Here is a 23368-nt window from a genome sequence, read left to right as displayed (position 1 = left end):
TTCGCATGAGTTTAAAGTCATAGAGAACATGTCACATGCAATATCTGTATTGAAAGCATTCTGTCATTCAATCGGAAGAGCTTAGATAGATAGATAGATAGATAGATAGATAGATAGATAGATAGATAGATAGATAGATAGATAGATAAATAGATAGATAGATAGATAGATAGATAGATAGATAGATAAATGATAATTTTTCTTCATTATTATAAGCCCACATTTTTATTATTTAATGTCAATAAAAGCCAAGTGCTGGACCATTCATTTTAAGTCCACATACTTTACATACGTTACAACTCTCAGTAGGGCTACTGCTGAAGTTTTTTTTTTCCCCCGTTTTCTTTGGTAACAAACAAGGGCGTTCACTCTGAACAAACCAAATGTATATTCCTGTTATCTTCTCACCAAGATCTCCTCCGCCATATTGTTTTGACCTGACTACTTGAGTCTCACTATCTAAAAGAGACGTTAGTTTTTTTTTTGTTTTTTTTTAAATTCATTCTACCCAGAGCATATCTAACCCTACCCACACCGTGCCCCCCCCTCACAAAACACACACTTACACACATAAATTTTGATAAACTGATGTTTTTCTTTGATTAAACAAAAGATTGCAAGTAAAAACAAATCCGGTAGTGACAATGTATTGTTTTGTAACAGTTTTACTACATCACGGCTTTTATTTATGGAATACAAGTCCATGGATTCTTTTTCTACATTGTAATCAATCTAAGAGTCGGGTCGAAGACTCTTGGAACTCCAGGCCTATGGAAGCTTGCCTTCATCTGTCTGTCTGAACAAACTTCCGTCTCGGAAAGATCCTAAAGCAGGGGTTCTCAACCTGAGGATCGCGACCCCTTTGGGGGGTCGATTGACGATTTGCCAGGGGTCGCCTAAGACCATCGAAAAAATGAATTGTTTTTGTCTATTCTTCTATTGCTGTATGTGTGTGTGTGTGTGGGGGGGGGTCGAGGCAAAGTGGGGGATTGTTAAAAGGGGGTCGCCGAGCCTAAAAGGTTGAGAACCGCTGTGACCTAAAGTAAACTCGTTACATACGTACCACCGATAAAGTATTGTTACGATGGTACTTTCAACATTTAAAACATCGAAGAGGGTGCGGATTTATTTTATTTCCATCAAAAAAGCCCCTTTGTCAGGTCCGGATCTACGCTAATGCAAAACTGTGGGGCCTCGACCTTAAATTTGGGCTTCCGGCATTTCAAAAATAAAAAATTGTTAAAAATATATGCCAATTAAATATAATAATTTAAAAGTAAATGAGATTGAATTTACAAGTATTTCTTTCTGCACAAATATCACACGCTTTTAAATTTGTCAATACTAATTAGTGAATTTAGATTGATGCTTGAAAGTAAAGGAGCTTCCATCAAAGTCCAGCTCTAGCACTCCACTAATTAAAGTTCTGATTTTGTGACTGAGTCCACCCAGCCCTTATGGGTACCTGAAATTAATTGGGGAAAGTAAAGGGGGTTGCTCATTGTGCTGGCCACATGCCGCCCTCGTTGGCCTTGGGCCACAGGAAACAGATGGCCTTTACTTCATCTGACCTATAGCTCGCAAGGTGTGAAGGGGATACTTTCATTACTTAGTACGAACCTGTTACTCGAGCAAAAAATATTTAGTGGTGTGATATAAAGCATATCACAGCTGACGACTTCTTTAATTGCAGTTCCTCGGGGGGGGGGGGGTGTAACCGAGACCATTCGTTAGGCTCGTACGGATCTGTGACGTGGCAACGAGCTATTAGCCTAAACTGACCACAGGCTGTGACTTCGCTGGTGTGTGTTCAGGTCTCAAATGTAAGTGAGAGTCTCTAGCATGATCTGTGACTGTCAAGGTTGTTCCCTACTGGAAGATTGTTTTAAAGCAAAGTGCCACTAGTCCCTCTTGGATTTCATCGCAACGGCCTTTATTTGTCCAACCATGTGTGGAAGGGGGGGGGGGTTAGTGGAACTATGCTTATGGCTGGACATTGACCACTCAAACTTAGGTTTATATTTTTTTTTTGTTGGTACGCATCAGAAAAACTTGGCATTCCCCCATTTCCGTTTAGGGATTTCTGTCAATACGCGAAGACTCACGTCATTGAGTCCACTCTCTACTGTTCATTGAGACACAAAGATAAACAGTTTCCCCATGACCTTGACCTCAAAGAGTACTTTACGTTGTACCCCCCCTCCCCCTTTTCTGTCTCTGAATGGCAGCGAATGCCGTCATTAAACCCGAGCTGCGGTGGTCACTCCTCTGGCCTTGCACTCTTGCATGGTGGGGTGAGTAGTTTTGGGTGTGGTCGAGTTGGAAGCTAATCAACATTCTGTTAGCCCCTCGATTGAATTTACAGACTGTAATCAATATTTACCGGTCTACGAGCTTTTCATTCATGTTGTTGTGTTCTCTGTCTCTGTGTCTTCCTGTCTCTCTGTCTCTCTCCTAACCCCCCTCCCTCTCTCCCCTAACGTTATCGTCACCTCTCCCTCCCCCCACGTTTGAAATGCTATTTGCACCCCCCCCCCCCGCTTTAAAACATGTCACTTATTGAAAATGGTTGATTACCTCCCCTCCGTCAAACCCTTCTCTTTATCACGTCAACACATTTTTTTTTGTTTCTCTATTGCATGAATAAATTTAAAGGATAACTGGGTTAGGGTTAGGTGATAGATAGATAGATAGATAGATAGATAGATAGATAGATAGATAGATAGATAGATAGATAGAGAGAGAGAGAGAGAGAGAGAGAGAGAAAGAGAGAGAGAGAGGACGGACGGACGGACGGACGGACGGACGGACAGACAGACAGACAGACGGATGGATGGATAGATAGATAGATAGATAGACAGACAGACAGAGAGATAGATAGATTAAGATATATTCACAAACCAGTTTGATCTATCCATACAGTGTTTAAAGTCTCGTACTATTTCATGCCCCTGTAAATGCACTTTGAAATACCCGGATGTTTAATAGCACCATGTTTGAAGGGACACAGTGTTACTGTAAGCCTCCATTGTTACAAGTGTGTACATGTCTCTATGTTTATGCCTGACGGTTTCATTCTACAAATATATCCACATTTTACGTATTTGTTTTCATGCACTGTGGCACTGAACAACCGTCTGAGAATAGCAGGTGGGCTGTTACAGAACAGGCGTGGTGGCTTGGCTTTCGAAACGGAGTCCAAGGTTCGAATCCTGGTGAAAAATACCTATTATTTTTCATTTCGGGATCTTTGGGGCGCTCCTGAGTCAACCCAGCTCTAATGGGTACCTAACATTAATTGGGGAAAGTAAAGGCGGCTGGTCGTTGTGCTGGCCACATGACACCCTCGTTCACCGTGGGCTGAAAGAGGAACTTCACTTACTCCGAACATGAAGAGTATAACATCATAGACCTACTCCAAACCTCCTGTAGGACGTCAGGGCTTAAACATGAATTTCGATTCAAAATATTAATTATTTGCTTACATATTATATACTTTTAGTTATATATATATTGTACTAATTTATTCTGTTGTCAAAGGTAGTAGTAACGGGGGGGGGGGGGGGGAAGGAGCATAACGAAGGTGGCCTTTCTTGTTAGTCTATTCAGGCTACATTAGATTCGAACCCCCCCCCCCCCTTTTTTTTTTCTTTCTTTCATCCAAGCCTCTGTGGTCTACTCTTATTACTGCATCGACCAGCATCTGTTGCTCCACCTCGACCCCCCCCCCCCTTATCTCCCCTCAGTACGCTTTCCGTGTATGATGCAACATGGCCTGACAGGAAATAATAAGCCTGACATGACAACACCCTTGTTATGCCGATCTAAAAAAAAAAAAGGTCCGGTTATATTTCTTGGGAACTTTCAACTCAAACTGAAAGCCGCGTCAAGTCAGCACCACGTGGTCTTAAGTAGGTCAAAGCGCGCGTTACTTTGAATGGCGTAGCTAGACGAAGGATGGGAAATTTCTTTGATTCAATCTCGTCAACATGAGTCAAACGGTTTCAGAGTTTAAACGCCCCCCACCCCCCACCCCAACCCCGTCTTTATTTCCCGCAAGAATATCATTCAAATAATGGAAATTTCCGATTTCTAAAAAAAAAAAACGTTTGGCTTTAACCAAAAATTAACAAAGGCATGCGTTAACAATGAATCATGCATGTATTTCTCTCCCTTAGGGGGAATTCCCCTATATGCAGCTATTTTGACATGCCACACGGCATGTTATTAAACTTAGATGAACAGACAGAATAGGTCTGGATGTAGACTCTCTTGGATTAAAATGAAATAATGAAATAAATGATATGGTACTTAGAAAATGTGAAAAAAGGAAAGCATTAATGAACAGATGTTTGCATGTAACTTGCAAGAGCTGGCACACAGGGGTCAGGGGTCAGGAATACAATGTCAAGTCTCCCCCCCCCCCCTTTTTCAGTAAACTGTGACTGAACGTCAAGCCCCCCTTCAGTAAACTGTGACTGAACGTCAAGCCCCCACCCCCCTTCAGTAAACTGTGACTGAACGTCAAGCCCCCCTTCAGTAAACTGTGACTGAACGTCAAGCCCCCCTTCAGTAAACTGTGACTGAACGTCAAGCCCCCACCCCCCTTCAGTAAACTATGACTGAACGTCAAGCCCCCACCCCCCTTCAGTAAACTATGACTGAACGTCAAGCCCCCCTTCAGTAAACTGTGACTGAACGTCAAGCCCCCCTTCAGTAAACTGTGACTGAACGTCAAGCCCCCACCCCCTTCAGTAAACTATGACTGAACGTCAAGCCCCCACCCCCCTTCAGTAAACTGTGACTGAACGTCAAGCCCCCCTTCAGTAAACTGTGACTGAACGTCAATCCCCCCTTCAGTAAACTGTGACTGAACGTCAAGCCCCCACCCCCCTTCAGTAAACTGTGACTGAACGTCAAGCCCCCACCCCCCTTCAGTAAACTGACTGAACGTCAAGCCCCCCTTCAGTAAACTGTGACTGAACGTCAAGCCCCCACCCCCCTTCAGTAAACTATGACTGAACGTCAAGCCCCCCTTCAGTAAACTGTGACTGAACGTCAAGCCCCCACCCCCCTTCAGTAAACTATGACTGAACGTCAAGCCCCCCTTCAGTAAACTATGACTGAACGTCAAGCCCCCCTTCAGTAAACTGTGACTGAACGTCAAGCCCCCACCCCCCTTCAGTAAACTGTGACTGAACATCAAGCCCCCCTTCAGTAAACTGTGACTGAACGTCAAGCCCCCACCCCCCTTCAGTAAACTGTGACTGAACGTCAAGCCCCCCTTCAGTAAACTGTGACTGAACGTAAAGCCCCCCTTCAGTAAACTGTGACTGAACGTCAAGCCCCCACCCCCCTTCAGTAAACTGTGACTGAACGTCAAGCCCCCCTTCAGTAAACTGTGACTGAACGTCAAGCCCCCACCCCCCTTCAGTAAACTGTGACTGAACGTCAAGCCCCCCTTCAGTAAACTGTGACTGAACGTCAAGCCCCCACCCCCCTTCAGTAAACTGTGACTGAACGTCAAGCCCCCCTTCAGTAAACTGTGACTGAACGTCAAGCCCCCACCCCCCTTCAGTAAACTGTGACTGAACGTCAAGCCCCCCTTCAGTAAACTGTGACTGAACGTCAAGCCCCCCTTCAGTAAACTGTGACTGAACGTCAAGCCCCCACCCCCCTTCAGTAAACTGTGACTGAACGTCAAGCCCCCCTTCAGTAAACTGTGACTGAACGTCAAGCCCCCACCCCCCTTCAGTAAACTATGACTGAATGTCAAGCCCCCACCCCCCTTCAGTAAACTGTGACTGAACGTCAAGCCCCCACCCCCCTTCAGTAAACTGTGACTGAACGTCAAGCCCCCACCCCCCTTCAGTAAACTATGACTGAACGTCAAGCCCCCACCCCCCTTCAGTAAACTGTGATTGAACGTCAAGCCCCCCTTCAGTAAACTGTGACTGAACGTCAAGCCCCCACCCCCCTTCAGTAAACTATGACTGAACGTCAAGCCCCCACCCCCCTTCAGTAAACTATGACTGAACGTCAAGCCCCCACCCCCCTTCAGTAAACTATGACTGAACGTCAAGCCCCCACCCCCCTTCAGTAAACTGTGACTGAACGTCAAGCCCCCACCCCCCTTCAGTAAACTGTGACTGAACGTCAAGCCCCCACCCCCCTTCAGTAAACTGTGATTGAACGTCAAGCCCCCCTTCAGTAAACTGTGACTGAATGTCAAGCCCCCCCCCCTTCAGTAAACTGTGACTGAACGTTAAGCCCCCCTTCAGTAAACTGTGACTGAATGTCAAGCCCCCCTTCAGTAAACTGTGACTGAATGTCAAGCCCCCCCCCCTTCAGTAAACTGTGACTGAATGTCAAGCCCCCCCCTTCAGTAAACTGTGACTGAACGTTAAGCCCCCCTTCAGTAAACTGTGACTGAACGTCAAGCCCCCCTTCAGTAAACTATGACTGAACGTCAAGCCCCCACCCCCCTTCAGTAGACTATGACTGAGCCCAAACCAAGTCTTACTGTATCTAGTATGATTGAACATTTCAAACAAACAAGACATAAGACAGACTACACACAAGGTATCATAAGACAGACCAGACACAAAGTATCATAAGACACAGACCAGACACAAATTATCATAAGACAGACCAGACACAAAGTATCATAAGACACAGACCAGATACAAAGTATCATAAGACAGACCAGACACAAAGTATCATAAGACAGACCAGACACAAAATATCAAAAGAGAGGCCAGACACAAAATATCATAAGACAAACCACACAAGACAAACAGGATTAACGCATCCACGTCCAGACCATATAATACTGTTGGGCAGTCAAGGTTATTGAGAAGTTGTATATAGTTCATGATCTAATACACTGTTCATTGTAATATACTCGCTGGAGTTCATAGTCCCAGATATAGGAGCTTTAGCGAGTGGTCAAAACAAGATCAGTTTCTCATGTTCATTACAAAGAGCGTAGATCCAAAATTGTTCATTGTTAATGATTTTGTTGCTGCGTTTACCAGCTGACAGATCAGCCTGAGGTCCTATTGATCTGATGTTTTTATGTACAACACTTAAAGCTGGGCTAATCAACAATGTTCCTGGACATCACGTTGCGGACCTCCACAAGTGGACAGACCGGTACGATTTCCAGATGTTAACTTATCGTCAACCCAAGACTGAGGCCAAACAGCATTGCAGAGAACTCATGAGAGGTTGGGAGTACTATATGAAATCTAGGATTGATTATTCTTTGCAGTATATCTGGTCTATTTTTTTTATTTTTTTTTAAAACAGTATATCTAGTCTTTTTTTTTTAAAGGAAACCTCAGAATTTGCGCTATTCAGTTTTAGCTTTATCATCATAGGAATCCTTGGGCCTTATGCCTCTTTTCTTTTGATTTAAAACAGTATATCTAGTCTACCGGTAATTTTACCCCAGATGAAATAACTAATAATAAGGAAAAGTTTATGTTACTGTCTATTTACACTATTAATTTATATATCTTAACTAGTCAATATGTACCGTAATATCAGATGAAAATATCTATGAAACAAAAGCAAAAACGAATGATTTATATATATATTTTTTAAAAAGTTGTCATTTTTATTGCTATCATTATTATTTTAAAAAATCTAACACACAAGAATTTCCTTGAAATGTTGTACTGACAATTTAAGACTTAACTCCCTTTAATATATTTGATTTTACTGTAATAAGGTTTACATCGATTATGCGTATTTTGCACTTGTACACAACTTATAGTAAACACACCAGAATTATAATTTAAGACTCCCGATGAAAATTTTTAATTTTGGGACCCTTATGGTGCCCATGAGTCCACCCAGCTCAAATGGGTACCTGAAATTAATTGGCCATAAGTAAAGGCGGTTGGTCGTTGTGCTGGCCACATAAAACCCTCGACAACCGTGAGTCACAGAAATAGATTACCTTTACATCATCTGCCCTATAGATCGCATGGTCTGAATGGTGAACTTACTTAATTGTGTGAGAGAGAGAGAGAGAGAGAGAAAGAGACAGAGAGAGGACAGAGAGAAATAAAGAGAGAGACAGGGACACAGAGAGAGACAAAGAGAGACAGACAGAGAGAGACAGAAAGAGAGACAGAGATAGAGAAAGACCTACTTGTGACGTGTATGACGATTTACTGTTCACTTGATGTATTTTTTGGAAATTAACAAGTTCAGAAGACAACTCTATCACTATAAAAATATTCGGGTATTCCCTTACAGCCGTGTATAGCTAAAAATAGCTTTGCGCTCTAGAGTCTACGGCTTTATAGGTCAAGGTTAACCATAGTGGGGGAACTCTAGTAAAATTCTCTACGTGGGTGTAACAGAGAATGTAGACTGCACTTGATATACAGCCCCCCCACCCTTAACAATTTTTACAACCTTTTTAATAAATCTTCAACCCACGTAGCTTTATTCATGTTCGTAAGCTAGATACAAGTGGCGTAGTGGATACATTTTTACTAGAGGTCATTTAATCTGACTCAAAGACACATGGGTTCGGGTCTTACAATGGTAGAGCTATGCTCTTTTTTTTTTACAATACCTCTATTCAGCTTGTACTTTCGTGGATACTAAAGCCTAAAACCTTTAAGGGGTAAGCTAAAAAACCTGGGTGGACACGGATCTCGAAAACGGCTCTAACGATTTTGCTATAAATTTAATAGGCTATCTTGTATAATACAGATTTACCTTAAAAAAAAAAAAAAAGAAGATGATTACGTCCTACGCGTCATGCATTCAGTCATGCATATTAACCAATGACTTAAATTCTGCCAAGTCACTGGTTTTCCTGGCTAGCTCAGGCAACCCATTCCATGCTCTAATAGCACTAGGGAAGAAGGAGTATTTGTACACATTTGTCCTAGCATATAGAACGAGGAATGTGCCTTTATCTTTGTGTCTTTCTGAGTATTTCATTAAATTTTGGTTTTGTATTTCAAGATTATGGTGCAGTCATAGACATAAATAAATATAGACTGGCCGATTAAAGAGTTTTATGAAACAAAAATTTGTGACTTGCAATTTTGTGTACTTTATTATACAGCATTTATGAGCAGTATAAAAGTTAAGTATTCATATCTATTTCAGCCATAACCTATATATGTATTACATTATTTTCACTAGTGTTTTTTTTTTAAATCTCTAAGACTGAAGATCATGCAATTTTTCATAATTCGGAAATCCGAATACAATAGATATACATGTTTTCAAGTTACATGAAGTTACTTCCTTCGGCCAGTCTATATTTATGTATGTCTATGGGTTCAGTGTTTGGAAAATAATTACTGGCTCGTTGGCCACACGGGGATCTCTAGTTGTTTTTTTTTACCGCTATAATTTTTCAAATCATAAATAAAATAAAACATAATATAGTTTTTCAATATATATATATATATAAATATATATATATATATATATATATATATATATATATATATATATATATATATATATATAACTTAAATTGGGCTAGAGAGCTAGAAAATAATTTATCTTGAAGGGACTATTCGGGTATATCCGCATGTAGGCATATTTTGTTTTTCAAGAGTTTAATCAATTCAGAAAGGTTTTGCTCATCGTCTTGTAAGTCTAGATCTAAAGGCTTATCATTGGAATAGTATAAGGTCTAGATCTAAAGGCTTATCATTGGAATAGTATAAAGTCTAGATCTAAAGGCTTATCATTGGAGTAGTATAAAGTCTAGATCTAAAGGCTTATCATTGGAATATTATAAAGTCTAGATCTAAAGGCTTATCATTGGAATATTATAAAGTCTAGATCTAAAGGCTTATCATTGGAATATTATAAAGTCTAGATTACTCTAGATCTAAAGGCTTATCATTGGAATATTATAAAGTCTAGATCTAAAGGCTTATCGCTAGAATATTATAAAATCTATATCTAAAGGCTTATCGTTAGAATATTATAAAGTCTAGATCTAAAGCTTATCATTGGAATATTTTAAAGTCTAGTAGGTTTACTCAATTCATTGAACCAGGATTCTTTCTTTCGGGGGAAAAAGGGGGGGGGGGAGTTAGAGGGTTAATAAATGTTCCATTTTTAAAAAAATCTAACATTTATTGGTTATTAAGAGAAAAACAATCGCTTTCTAAGTTGTATAAAGGAGGTACTGTCTTTACAAAGAAAGTGTCTTTCTTAGTTTTTTGTCAGCTTCAGTTGAGTCCTCCTAACTTTGAGGGTTACCTGAAAGAAGTCAAAGAAAGTCATGACAGCGTGCAAGGTTCAGACTTGGTACCACAGTAACGACGGTTACAATTTCTGCCACCTATTTGTGTGTGTTTGTGTGTGTGTGTGGGGGGGGGGAAAGGTATTTTCACAGTGAGGGCATTCTTAGATTGTAGTGCCAACACAAATTGTAAGGGGAATACCCATTTTCTGGAACTCATAATAACAAATAACAATTCATTTGACAAAGATGCGTACATTTAGTAGGCCGATTTTTGCCAATTTCCTAGAAATCGCACAGATCTTTTTTTTTATAAGGACATGGGGTTTTTACTCATATTTTTTATCTTATGTACATTTAAAGTACTGAATTATGATTGGCTAGAACTTACCAGATCAGATCTGTTCGCATTGGGCACTAATGGTATTCTGATATCTAATCATTTCATGGGTACCGTCTCGGCTTTATAAGCTCATACTTATCTTTTTTTTTTCTTCTCATAAACTAAACTTTAATTCCGGAGAGTTAGCTGATCTATTTTTAGAAGAACTGTTATTCTGACGAAATGAATACTTAATCAGCTTGATCACCATGTCCCCCCCCCCCAAAAAAAAAAGAAAGGGTTTGGGGAAAAAAATACCCGGGGGTCCGAGTCTCTGAACTTCCCCAATCCAGGATAGACACTTCGTCAGGATGTTTGCTTGGTCGAGTAGGCTGCGCTGAACACTGTCGTCGCCATGGCGCCGGGTTCGGACGTTGTACCCATTTCAGACCTTACGATCCACGGGGAAGATTGTATACAAGTCATCAATTTCTGGCGGGTTATTAACGTGGTCGTCATGTGGCCAGCACAACGACCAACCGCCTTTACTTTTATCAACTAATGTCAGGTACCCATTGGGGTCCTCAAAAAATCTAGAAACTCAACATCCCAGTCTACTCCAAGGCTTGAACCCGAGACGCTTCTGTTCGGAAGCTACGCGCTTTACCACAGCCACCACCACCCCTGGGTTTGGACATTGCCCGCAGCAATACATTGTCATCCAGAAGGAGGTTTGGGCCAGGACGTACCTAATATTTTTCATTCTTCCTGAGTAAACGCCTCAGTGAAACTCATTTAAGTAGATCCTCACACCCAGACTTGGCCTGTCGTAAAAACCCAGCTCCACTCAGAACACTTCCTAATAAGTCACATACTTTAAGCTGCAAACACAAACACTGAGCTCACTACGTGCTCGCGTGCACACACCAGAAATAGGTTTAAAAACATAGGCTACAGGCCTACAAGACTGCTGTGTTTGCTCAAGGATAATGGCTCCATTATACATTTAGCCTATACACTAAACCCTGTCACCATAAGCACACACACACACACTCCAGAAAATGTCTTGTTTTTGAGATAGCAAGAAAAACAAAATATTTTTTTTTCAAAGTTCATAAAGAACGAATGAAGAACAAGAACTCTGGGACTATTTTCTCCTATTTCTTGCGACAAGAGTTCAACGCCCTTCCCTAAGATTGATTATTTTAGCAAACAAATCGCCAGTGTTCAAAGATTATGAAAAAAAAAATAAGAAGGGGGAACTAACCAGCAGCTTCATTTGATTATCTTTTCCTTATCAGTACTTACCGTATCGATCCCGATCATGCCTGGGTCTTGTCAATACGTTAGTCATCAGACAGTCGTGTTTTCATTCGACTGGGAGACAGATCGATAATGGGGATTTTGTTTCTTTAGATTTTGTTTTTAGTTTCGATCAAAGTAGATTGATATCAAGTGATCGATACTATAGATTTATTCCATCCTGTGGCATCGCGTGAAGACATTGAGTGGGTATTTGAGGATTCGTCCCGGGGTGGGGGAGAAGACAAATAAGAAATAGGAGGGGTCAAACAATGCAATAAGTCATGAACATAAAAAAAAAAGTAATACAAAAACTTGATAATATTTTGTTTTTGCTGTCGGCCTTTTTTTTTAGTTCATGAGTAGCTTTTTGAAACTAAAGAATTAGGCATTAGACCAAGTCTATGGTTTACTGAGGCATTAGACCAAGTCTCTGGTTTACTGAGGCATTAGACCTAGTCTATGGTTTACTGAGGCATTAGACCTAGTCTATGGTTTACTGAGGCAGATGACCTTGCAGTGGCGTAGCTAGGAATTTGCCATCATTTGGGGGCCCGGGGGGATTGATCTCTTTGTGGGCCCCTGCATTTTGCGTAATATTTAGTATTTAATGTACGCCACTGTCACTGTGTCTATGGTTTAGTGAGACAGATGACCTAGTCTAAAAGTATACTGAGGAAGATAACCTAGACTAAGGTTTACTGAGGCATTAGACCTAGTCTACGGTTTACTGAGGCATCAGACCTAGTCTACGGCTTACTGAGGCATTAGACCTAGTCTAAGGTATACTTAGACAGATGACCTTTTTTATGGTTTAGTGAGGCAAATGTCCTAGTCTATGGTTTACTAAGGCAGATGACCTAGTCTAAGGTTTACTGAGGCAGATGACCTAGTCTAAGGTTTACTGAAGCTGATGACCTAGTCTAAGGTTTACTGAAGCTGATGACCTAGTCTAAGGTTTACTTAGGCAGATGACCTAGTCTAAGGTTTACTGAAGCTGATGACCTAGTCTAAGGTTTACTGAAGCTGATGACCTAGTCTAAGGTTTACTGAAGCTGATGACCTAGTCTAAGGTTTACTAAGGCAGATGACCTATAAGGTTTACTGAAGCTGATGACCTAGTCTAAGGTTTACTGAAGCTGATGACCTAGTCTAAGGTTTACTTAGGCAGATGACCTAGTCTAAGGTTTACTGAAGCTGATGACCTAGTCTAAGGTTTACTGAAGCTGATGACCTAGTCTAAGGTTTACTGAAGCTGATGACCTAGACTAAGGTTTACTGAAGCTGATGACCTAGTCTAAGGTTTACTGAAGCTGATGACCTAGTCTAAGGTTTACTGAAGCTGATGACCTAGTCTAAGGTTTACTGAAGCTGATGACCTAGTCTAAGGTTTACTGAAGCTGATGACCTAGTCTAAGGTTTACTGAAGCTGATGATCTAGTCTAAGGTTTACTGAGGCAGATGACCTTATCTACGTTGAGATCTAGCCTAACATATACTCTGACAGAAGACCTAGTCTAATACATACTGCGACAGAAGACCTAATCCAAGGTTTTATGAGGGAGGAGACTTTATTTATAGTTGGCGCTAGATTTATATTCTAGAACGAGGCAAAAAAAATATGGCGAAATAGAATTTCTGGTTGGCGAGCGAAGTAATTTGTTTCCTAAAGTGTGCCTCGTAATTAAATATGAAACAGGAAATCATTTATTATACTCTGTACACAAACAAACGTTTAAGGTATTATAAGAAAAAGACTGAACAACATTATAATGGAATTAATATAATGTATTCGTGTAACAACTAACCATGTCTGAGATTTGGACACACCAATCCAGCGAGACACTGATTGGCTGTACAGTTTTATAGGTAACTTATTTTTAAAGGTAACTTATTTTTAAAGGTAACTTATTTTTAAAGGTAACTTATTTTTAAAGGTAACTTATTTTTAAAGGTAACTTATTTTTAAAGGTAACTTATTTTTAAAGGTAATCCTTTCAGACCAAACGATCTATGGGAGAACAACTCTTTGCTTAATTTCAGTCTTTCCCAAAACTGTGTTCCGCTTAACCCAAGTGTTCCGCGAGGCCTGAATAGGTGTTCCACGAACGACTGGAATAATTAACAAGTTGGCCAACACTGGAATTGATCTCTCTTAAAAAAAAAACCAAAGTGTTCCGCTAAATACTCCGAATGTGCGAAATGTTCCGCTAAATACTCCGAATGTGCGAAGTGTTCCGCTAAATACTCCGAATGTGCGAAATGTTCCGCTAAATACTCAGAATGTGTGAAGTGTTCCGCTAAATACTCCGAATTGGCGAAGTGTTCCGCTAAATACTCAGAATGTGCGAAGTGTTCCGCTAAATACTCAGAATGTGCGAAGTGTTCCGCTAAATACTCCGAATCGGCGAAGTGTTCCGCTAAATACTCCGAATGTGCGAAATGTTCCGCTAAATACTCAGAATGTGTGAAGTGTTCCGTTAAAGAAATGTTTGGGAAACACTGCTTTATTTGACTGTCGGAGCTTCTTCATCGCTCGCAATCACAAAAACTTTGATTCGGTCCGATTGTGATCAATGGACTTGCACTCAAGGAAATAGGTCCATTACACTGTCTCGTGCTGTCATAGCAACGGCAATCTGAACAGATTCATCTAACTTAACCTCCGACCTATTATTTATGATAAAGTATCTACACTTGCCAACCGCATGCCAGTAAATCAAACTGCTCACCCCCACCGCAAAAGCAACATTGACAGGATGTGTGTGTGTGTGTAGACCACAGCGGACAGTAACTGTCCACTCGAGCCATTGTTTAGTTTTCATCCAATATCTCATTTTCTAGTTCTCTACTATGACGTGAACTGGCTGACCAGCTGACCAGTAGTGGCGTGAATCGGACTTTGTCCATTTGTCCACTCCGTCGTAATTTATATTTGATCTTTTCCTCTTTCAATTTTTTTAGACACACGACCTTGACCTGTGCATCCATGGGCTAGTGCGTGAATCATTGATCTAAATGTTATTCATTTCCATGAATTGTGACCCATGAAAAAAAAAACATATTCGCTAATGGTGTCCCTTGATAAAATATTTACTGATCTTCTAATTCTTTTTTTTTTTATTCTTAGCGGCAGTAGTGGTATTGTGGTAAACTGGGCCATTGAGTGGTGTTTGTTCACGTACTTTAAGTCTCTCTTTATCTCATGGACAGAACCAATACTTGTAATTTCCTTAGTTAATACCGGTCTTTTTATGTAAATTAGTCTAACCAACTTTTTGCCTAACGACCCATTCTGCGAACGTTGAAACTTGACATAAAGTATTATAATGGCATAAGTCCTTTTGAAAGGTATGAAAAGTACTTAATGACTTCATTTAAAACTCGTGTCTATTCACTAATTTAGTAATTAATTCCACCAATTTTCTCACAAAATAAACTCTAGGTAAAATAAACGTTTTATGGTCATGTGTCTAACAGCCACTTAATCCCTAAATCTTCAATCCACGTGACACAGACACACATTCAGACACACATATACACGCACATATGCTCATAAGAAAACACGGAAATGTCTCCTGGCCTCAGGGAAACATTTATTTATATAATTCTGTCTAGACTAGTCCGTTTCTTTATTAGTTTTTTTGGGTTTGTGCATAATTCATTGGAATGTTGTTATTTTTTGGTGTGGATTGTGAGTAAGCTATCTATAATCACACGCCTGCGCGTAAACATAAATGAACACGCACACACACACACACAGTTCAGTTTGAATACATTTATTATCATTTTGTGTTAATTGTTTGTCTTTTGCATTTATTTGTAGCCGATGAAGGCCTCGTGGCCCTAACGTACCGTGTTTTTACTTTGGTCCAAACAGCTTCCCTAAATGTAGACTATGTCTATGGTATATTTTCTATACAGACATCCTGACCAATGCAAGTATTAATTAAAACATGTTTAGCAAAGTAGGCATTTTAGTGAGAACTTTGAAACGTAAACATGGTGCTTCTGAGAGACTACAAAATGGTGCTTCTGGAAAAATACAAAATGGTGCTTCTGGAAAAATACAAAATGGTGCTTCAGGGAGACTATAAAATGGTGCTTCTGAGAGACTACAAAATGGTGCTTCTGAGAGACTACAAAATGGTGCTTCTGGAAAACTACAAAATGGTGCTTCTGGAAAAATACAAAATGGTGCTTCTGGGAGACTACAAAATGGTGCTAAAATGGTGCTTCTGAGAGACTACAAAATGGTGCTTCTGGAAAAATACAAAATGGTGCTTCTGGGAGACTACAAAATGGTGCTTCTGAGAGACTACAAAATGGTGCTTCTGGGAGACTACAAAATGGTGCTTCTGAGAGACTACAAAATGGTGCTTCTTAGAGACTACAAAATGGTGCTTCTGGAAAAATACAAAATGGTGCTTCTGGGAGACTACAAAATGGTGCTAAAATGGTGCTTCTGAGAGACTACAAAATGGTGCTTCTGGAAAAATACAAAATGGTGCTACTGGGAGACTACAAAATGGTGCTTCTGAGAGACTACAAAATGGTGCTTCTGAGAGACTACAAAATGGTGCTTCTGGAAAAATACAAAATGGTGCTTCTGGAAAAATACAAAATGGTGCTTCTGGAAAAATACTAAATGGTGCTTCTGGGAGAATACAAAATGGTGCTTCTGAGAGAATACAAAATGGTGCTTCTGGGAGACTACAAAATGGTGCTTCTGGGAGAATACAAAATGGTGCTTCTGGGAGAATACTAAATGGTGCTTCTGAGAGAATACTAAATGGTGCTTCTGGAAGGATACAAAATGGTGCTTCTGAGAGAATGCTAAATGGTGCTTCTGGGAGAATACTAAATGGTGCTTCTGGGAGAATATAAATGGTGCTTCTGGGAGACTACAAAATGGTGCTTCTGAGAGAATACTAAAGGGTGCTTCTGAGAGAATACTAAATGGTGCTTCTGGGAGACTACTAAATGGTGCTTCTGAGAGAATACTAAATGGTGCTTCTGGGAGACTACAAAATGGTGCTTCTGAGAAAATGCTAAATGGTGCTTCTGGGAGAATACTAAATGGTGCTTCTGGGAGAATACTAAATGGTGCTTCTGGGAGACTACAAAATGGTGCTTCTGGGAGAATATAAAATGGTGCTTCTGAGAGAATACTAAATGGTGCTTCTGAGAGAATATAAATGGTGCTTCTGGGAGAATATTAAATGGTTCTTCTGGGAGAATACAAAATGGTGCTTCTTGGAGAATATAAAATGAAACAAGATTCTAACCAGTATTTGTATCTTTAGTTACTTTCATTATACCATTTTACAAAACGAGCTAATGGTCGAATATAAAAACAAAAGTTGTTTACCCTCTTTTGTTCTGGAAATTACAGGAAGCTTAGGATAGAGAGAAAAATAGCTCACAGAAGTTTAAGGGAGTTAAAAATTACAATAACCAGAATCTAGTATTCTTCGGGCGCTATGTATAAAAAGGCTTGAATTTTGTGCTTCTATATCTCAGCTTAGAGAGTTTCAACTTTTAATAAACCTACTATACAAGCGTTTCACTTCAAAGTGAGAATCAGAAACTACGAGACACATTGTGGAGACGAAAGGCTCGGGAGAGATCTGAATGGAGTGATTCGCTGAGGCAGGTCAGTGCAACCATGTGCTGTAGAGCCACTGGGATGGATGGATGGATAGATAGATGGATGGAATAATACATGTATGTATGTATGGATGGATAGATGGATGGATGGATGGGGATGGATGGATAGATGGATGGATGAATGGATGGATGGACGGACGGACGGACGGACGGATGGATGGATAGATAGATGGATGGATGGATGGATGGACGGACGGACGGACGGACGGATGGATGGATGGATGGATAGATGGATGGATGGATAGATGAATGGATGGATGGATGGGTTGGTGGATGGATAGATGGATAGATGGATGGATGGGTTGGTGGATGGATAGATGGATAGATGAATGGATGGATGGATGGGTTGGTGGATGGATAGATGAATGGTTGGATGGATGGATGGGTTGGTGGATGGATAGATGGATAGATGAATGGATGGATGGATGGATGGGTTGGTGGATGGATAGATGAATAGATAAATGGATGGATGGATGGGTGGGTGGATGGATAGATGAATGGATGGATGGATGGGTTGGTGGATGGATAGATGAATGGATGGATGGGTTGGTGGATGGATAGATGAATGGATGGATGGATGGGTTGGTGGATGGATAGCCTGGACGCAGTGAAACAACGAAAGGACAAATACGCTGACTTAACAACACACACACTTATAGAAACGCTCCACAGGATCACACACGCACACATTTTCTCGTGTGTGTTTTGTGGTATGAGCCTGAGTGCATCTGTGGTACAGTGAGCGTGTGTGACTAAGTGAGTGACTTAACGTCATGTGTATGTGTGTGTGTCCGAATGCGTTTGAGATGGTGTGTATGTGTTCGTGCGCGTGAGTGAGTGAAGACCTAATAAATAGACATTTTATGTTCAATGTATGCATAAATAAAAAGTCGATCTTTTCAATAGACAAAGAATCAGCAGGGGAGATAAGTGTTCAGTTTCATCTTTATATAGCAGTCATGCGAAGACAACTCGTGTTCTAGTTTTCATTAATTTATACTGTCGACAGCTGATTTATATATCCAGCACGACATGCTCGCTTACATTTAATAAACAGAAATAAGGAGGAAAAAAAACAATAACATAAAAAACAACTATTCAATCATAAAAAACATTGATAAGTCAGTTAAGTGTTAATTACATGTCAGCTCAAAACAGGAAGCAGGGGTTGAAAGGTCATTAGAGTGAGGTCGTTGAGTACTAGATTTATTGGAGGAGAGATGTAGCTCTCACATCTTTGAAGCATTGACATCCAGAAATGGGCAAGGCACTTGTGTAGCTAGTATTGGATCAGAACGCGTTCAGTGTAGGAAGAGCAACAACCCAAAGGGAAAAACAGACGCTGAGAAGAGTGCTATAAATAGAGATGCAAAACTTCGACACCAGGCTCAGTTTTAGGAGTTGTCCGAGAGAGCACCAAAGTCATGGTTGATGGACCCCAAAGAAACGAACTTCTACTTCAGATTCTTCCAAGAGGTTGGCTTCTGAAGCATTGGCACCCCAAGGCAACGGAGATTGGAAATCAGAGTACACCATTGTCCTAGACGTATTGCTTTATTTGGCTGACTACCTCCATCTGTTCGAAACTCCATGCTTAGGGGGCGTCAGGTATCCGCCTCCCCCCCCCCCTTTTTCATCTTTGCATCACTCTAGTCAGGTTAGGATATGGACCATGACGTATGGGCGACTAATGTTCTCTTTATCTAAATGAATGTACCCTCAAAAGAAACATTCTGGGCGTATTCATTAACTGTGTAGAAGGAAACGATAAGTACACAAAAATGTACCGTCAAGCTTGCCATAAAATATATAAGCAGTATTTTTCGGTTTCACTTTGGATTCTGGTAACTTCGAGTTTCTACATGAAAGTGGAGATAATTCGTCTTCGGTACCAGAAATTTCTATTACTTTTTTATTTTGAGTCTGGGACTAACCATAAATAGATTAGACGACCTTAAACCAGAGTTCTAATCAGTGTGTACAGTTCAAACTTCATGTTAAGTCTACTTCTGTGAAATTATTATTGAATTTAAATTCTATTGCGTGTTACAGGAAGTCCGGTGCGAGATCTCTTGTTTGATTATTTCAACTTAGAAACTTACATTATTTTATCTAGACAAGAGTGTTGTTGGTTTTTTCTCCAATACTAGAATCCTCGGCATACACTTAGATACTGAGTCATCAGATTTGACCTCTAAAACATACTCAAACATATTCGTCAACCAAATCCATCGTATCAATGACAAGCTTCTCTTTATAGGAGGTCTGAATTCTGAACCGATTTTCTCCCATAAATTCATCGGTAGATCGCTTTAGTAGTAATTATCTCCCTGCTGTGAAGATTTTCATTTGGTAAGTTTAAAGTCCATACTCCATTGTGTAGTGTCTTTGACCACAAAATCAAAGGGATAGTCTTTGACCACAAAATCAAAAGGACAGTCTTCGACCACAAAATCAAAGGGATAGTTCGTGACCACAAAATCCAACGGATAGTTTTTGACCACAAAATCAAAAGGATAGTCTTTGACCACAAAATCAAAGGGATAGTTCTTGACCACAAAATCCAACGGATAGTTTTTGACCACAAAATCAAAAGGATAGTCTTTGACCATAAAATCAAAGGGATAGTTCGTGACCACAAAATCAAAGGGATAGTCTGACCACAAAATTAGTGTCACAAGTTTATATTTATTGTAAGGCTTGGTCAACTCTATGTATATATTCTGTGAGTGGTCATTTGTGAAGATACTTCATTTTCTGTGAAAAAAAAAAAAAAAAAAAAAGGAAAACAGCAAAACACTAAATACACCAAAAATGATTTAATCTAATATAAAGAAAACATTGAATTGGTTGCTTTAATTATAGAGTCTGTACTGAAACAACAATAATCAATTAAGTTTATAAAGTTCTGCATACTATAAATATGTTATTGTCACATTTTTATAAATTTCAATTTTGATTTCATTGCATAAACAATAAACGCCGAGTTTACATTTCGAGAAACAACAGTGATAGTGCAATAGAATTATAAATAGAAAAGTCAGTTAAAAATAAGCATAGTCATGGATATTTTCAGTAGAGTTCAGTCCCGTCTATAGGGGAAGCTAATTTTAGAGAAGGTTTATAAACACAAGCGAAGACAAAAGACGGGATCAGTCATTATCTTTTCAGTTGAATATTCAGATTCAGTCCTGTCAATTGGTGAAGCTAATTTTAGAAATATAAAGGGATTTAACTTCTGAGACGTATTTATCACTCAACCACTATAATATCCATACATAGAAGTCCTCATAATTTAAAGATCCGTTTTTATTTTAACTGCCTGCCATTGTGTCAAACCTAAATTTGAGATTCGCTGTCACTTTTTTTTTTCAAAAAGTTGAAGATTCGAACTCGGGCCTACACACCATGCTACTAGAACTGCACATCCATTCAACTGGAATTTTAATCTAACAAAAAAAAAATACAACCTTGACATTTCTGTCCCAACCTTTCACCTCTCATCTGCACGTGCTATCCCATGACTTGCTATTCACACCGGCGCTCACAGCAGGCATCTAATGACCAAATGTAGCCGTGTGTGAGCAAATGGCCCAGGCGTTAGGGAGGAGAATGAAGAAATGGGAGGGGGGGGGGCACAATGGGACGCTTAAAGATTGGTAATTGTGATTCGCCGTCACTTGAGCATTTAGTCTGGGATAGGGGATAGTCACATACCTCCGTGCCTTATTCTTGGCTCAACTGTCACATTGTCAGAGTGTGACTAACGACAATGAGCATTTTAAAATATGTATATAGGTCAACACCTCAATTAGATCATTGATCCCAATCCACTTCACTTATGGGTCAATATACTTCAATAATGGCACTACAAGAGTAATACGGGATACATGTATACTGAAAGAATTCAAAAGGCTAACTATAAAAAGTGACATAGATATTTCCTTTTTTTTTTTTTTGTTGCTAGAAGTGAATGTCCCCCCCCCCCCCCCCTTAGATCTGTCTCGATGACTTCTGTTTCTTCAGGCTAGGGTTAGTCTAATGGCTATTCCTGTCCTTTTATGCAAAAAGCTTCGCCCCCGATGTTATCAGAGATATTTATTTAGGCAAATATTTACAACTTACTTATCAATTCAACTAAAACGATATACTTTTTTGAACTTTGACCTTCCTTAAGTCTAATTAGATTCCTGTCCTTTTATTCAAAAAGTTTCGCACCTGATGTATATAAGAGTTTTTTTAGGCAAATATTTTAAATTTACTTATCAATTTAAGATAATATCAATAACAAATTATACTTTGATCTGAACTCTATGTAGTTAAAATACGGCTATGTTTAGTTTTAAAGCACGCCTATGTACAAATTACGCCTATGTACACTTTCTTTCTCTGCATAAGTCCTGAACATTTCTGCCATGTTGACATGCTGGTAAATATATTAATTGGTTCGTCATGCACCATTGCGCTAATAGCTTTGTGTATGTGTGTGTGTGTGTGCGCGTGTGATTACGAGTGTTGACTAGAGCTGACAATATTTTAGCAAGAGAAACGCCTGCAACAAGTAATACATCATTCGAGACGTTTAGCTTTCTATAAAATGTGAACTCTAGACCTGTGTCCATTTAACAAAGAAAAAAAAAAGGGGGGGGGGCGGCACTTCAAGAATTTCTAACCCATCAACTTATTGTTTTCGCTTACACCCCCTACCCTGAAATCACCTGGCTGCTTGGTCTATCATTCCCCGCCATTCTTCCCCACCATCATTCCCTGTCATGCTTCTCTCTCATCATTCCCTGCCAACATTCCCCACCATCATTCCCTGTCATGATTCTCTCTCATCATTCCCTGCCAACATTCCCCACCATCATTCCCTGTCATGATTCTCTCTCATCAGTCCCTGCCAACATTCCCCGCCATCATTCCCTGCCAACATTCCACGCCATCAGTCCCTGCCAACATTCCCCGCCATCATTCCCTGTCATTATTCCCTGCCAACATTCTCTCTCATCATTCCCAGCCATTATTCCCCACCATCATTCCCTGTCATGATTCTCTCTCATCATTCCCTGCCAACATTCCCCACCATCATTCCCTGCCAACATTCTCTCTCATCATTCCCAGCCATTATTCCCCACCATCATTCCCTGTCATGATTCTCTCTCATCATTCCCTGCCAACATTCCCCACCATCATTCCCTGTCATGATTCTCTCTCATCATTCCACGCCATCAGTCCCTGCCAACATTCCCCGCCATCATTTCCTGTCATCATTCCCCACCATCATTCCCTGCCAACATTCTCTCTCATCATTCCCTGCCAACATTCCCCACCATCATTCCCTGTCATGATTCTCTCTCATCATTCCACGCCATCAGTCCCTGCCAACATTCCCCGCCATCATTCCCTGCCAACATTCTCTCTCATCATTCCCTGCCAACATTCCCAGCCATCATTCCCTGCCAACATTCTCTCTCATCATTCCACGCCAACATTCCCCGCCATCATTCCCTGCCAACATTCTCTCTCATCATTCCCTGCCAACATTCCCCACCATCATTCCCTGTCATGATTCTCTCTCATCATTCCACGCCATCAGTCCCTGCCAACATTCCACGCCATCATTCCCTGCCAACATTCTCTCTCATCATTCCCTGCCAACATATCCTCTCATCATTCCCTGTCATCATTCCCCGCCATCATTTCCTGCCAACATTCTCTCTCATCATTCCCTGCCAACATTCTCTCTCATCATTCCCTGTCAACATTCCCCGCCATCATTCCCTGCCAACATTCTCTCACATCATTCCCTGTCATTATTCCCCGCCATCATTCCCTGC

The 23368-nt window shown here is 40.4% G+C and overlaps 2 protein-coding genes across 2 annotated transcripts in view; both read left to right on the top strand.

The window, feature by feature from the left end:
* The window catches only part of LOC129924995 (coiled-coil domain-containing protein 1-like), a 59050-nt gene extending 43256 nt beyond the window's left edge, over nt 1–15794 (top strand). The window contains exon 2 of the mRNA XM_056022795.1: nt 15688–15794. Coding sequence (XP_055878770.1) covers nt 15688–15794 — 107 coding nt within the window. The remainder of the gene's footprint in view (nt 1–15687) is intronic.
* Nucleotides 15795–22407: 6613 nt separating this feature from the next.
* On the top strand, nt 22408–23100 carry LOC129924994 (variant surface antigen E-like). The gene has a single exon (XM_056022794.1). It carries the CDS (start codon nt 22408–22410, stop codon nt 23098–23100), a length of 693 nt encoding a protein of 230 aa, XP_055878769.1.
* The last annotated feature ends 268 nt before the right edge of the window (nt 23101–23368 follow it).

This window comes from Biomphalaria glabrata, chromosome 3 (genome assembly GCF_947242115.1).
Source record: "Biomphalaria glabrata chromosome 3, xgBioGlab47.1, whole genome shotgun sequence".
Lineage (NCBI taxonomy): Eukaryota > Metazoa > Mollusca > Gastropoda > Planorbidae > Biomphalaria > Biomphalaria glabrata.
Note: the sequence above shows the minus strand (reverse complement) of the source record. Positions and strands in the feature narration are given on the sequence as shown.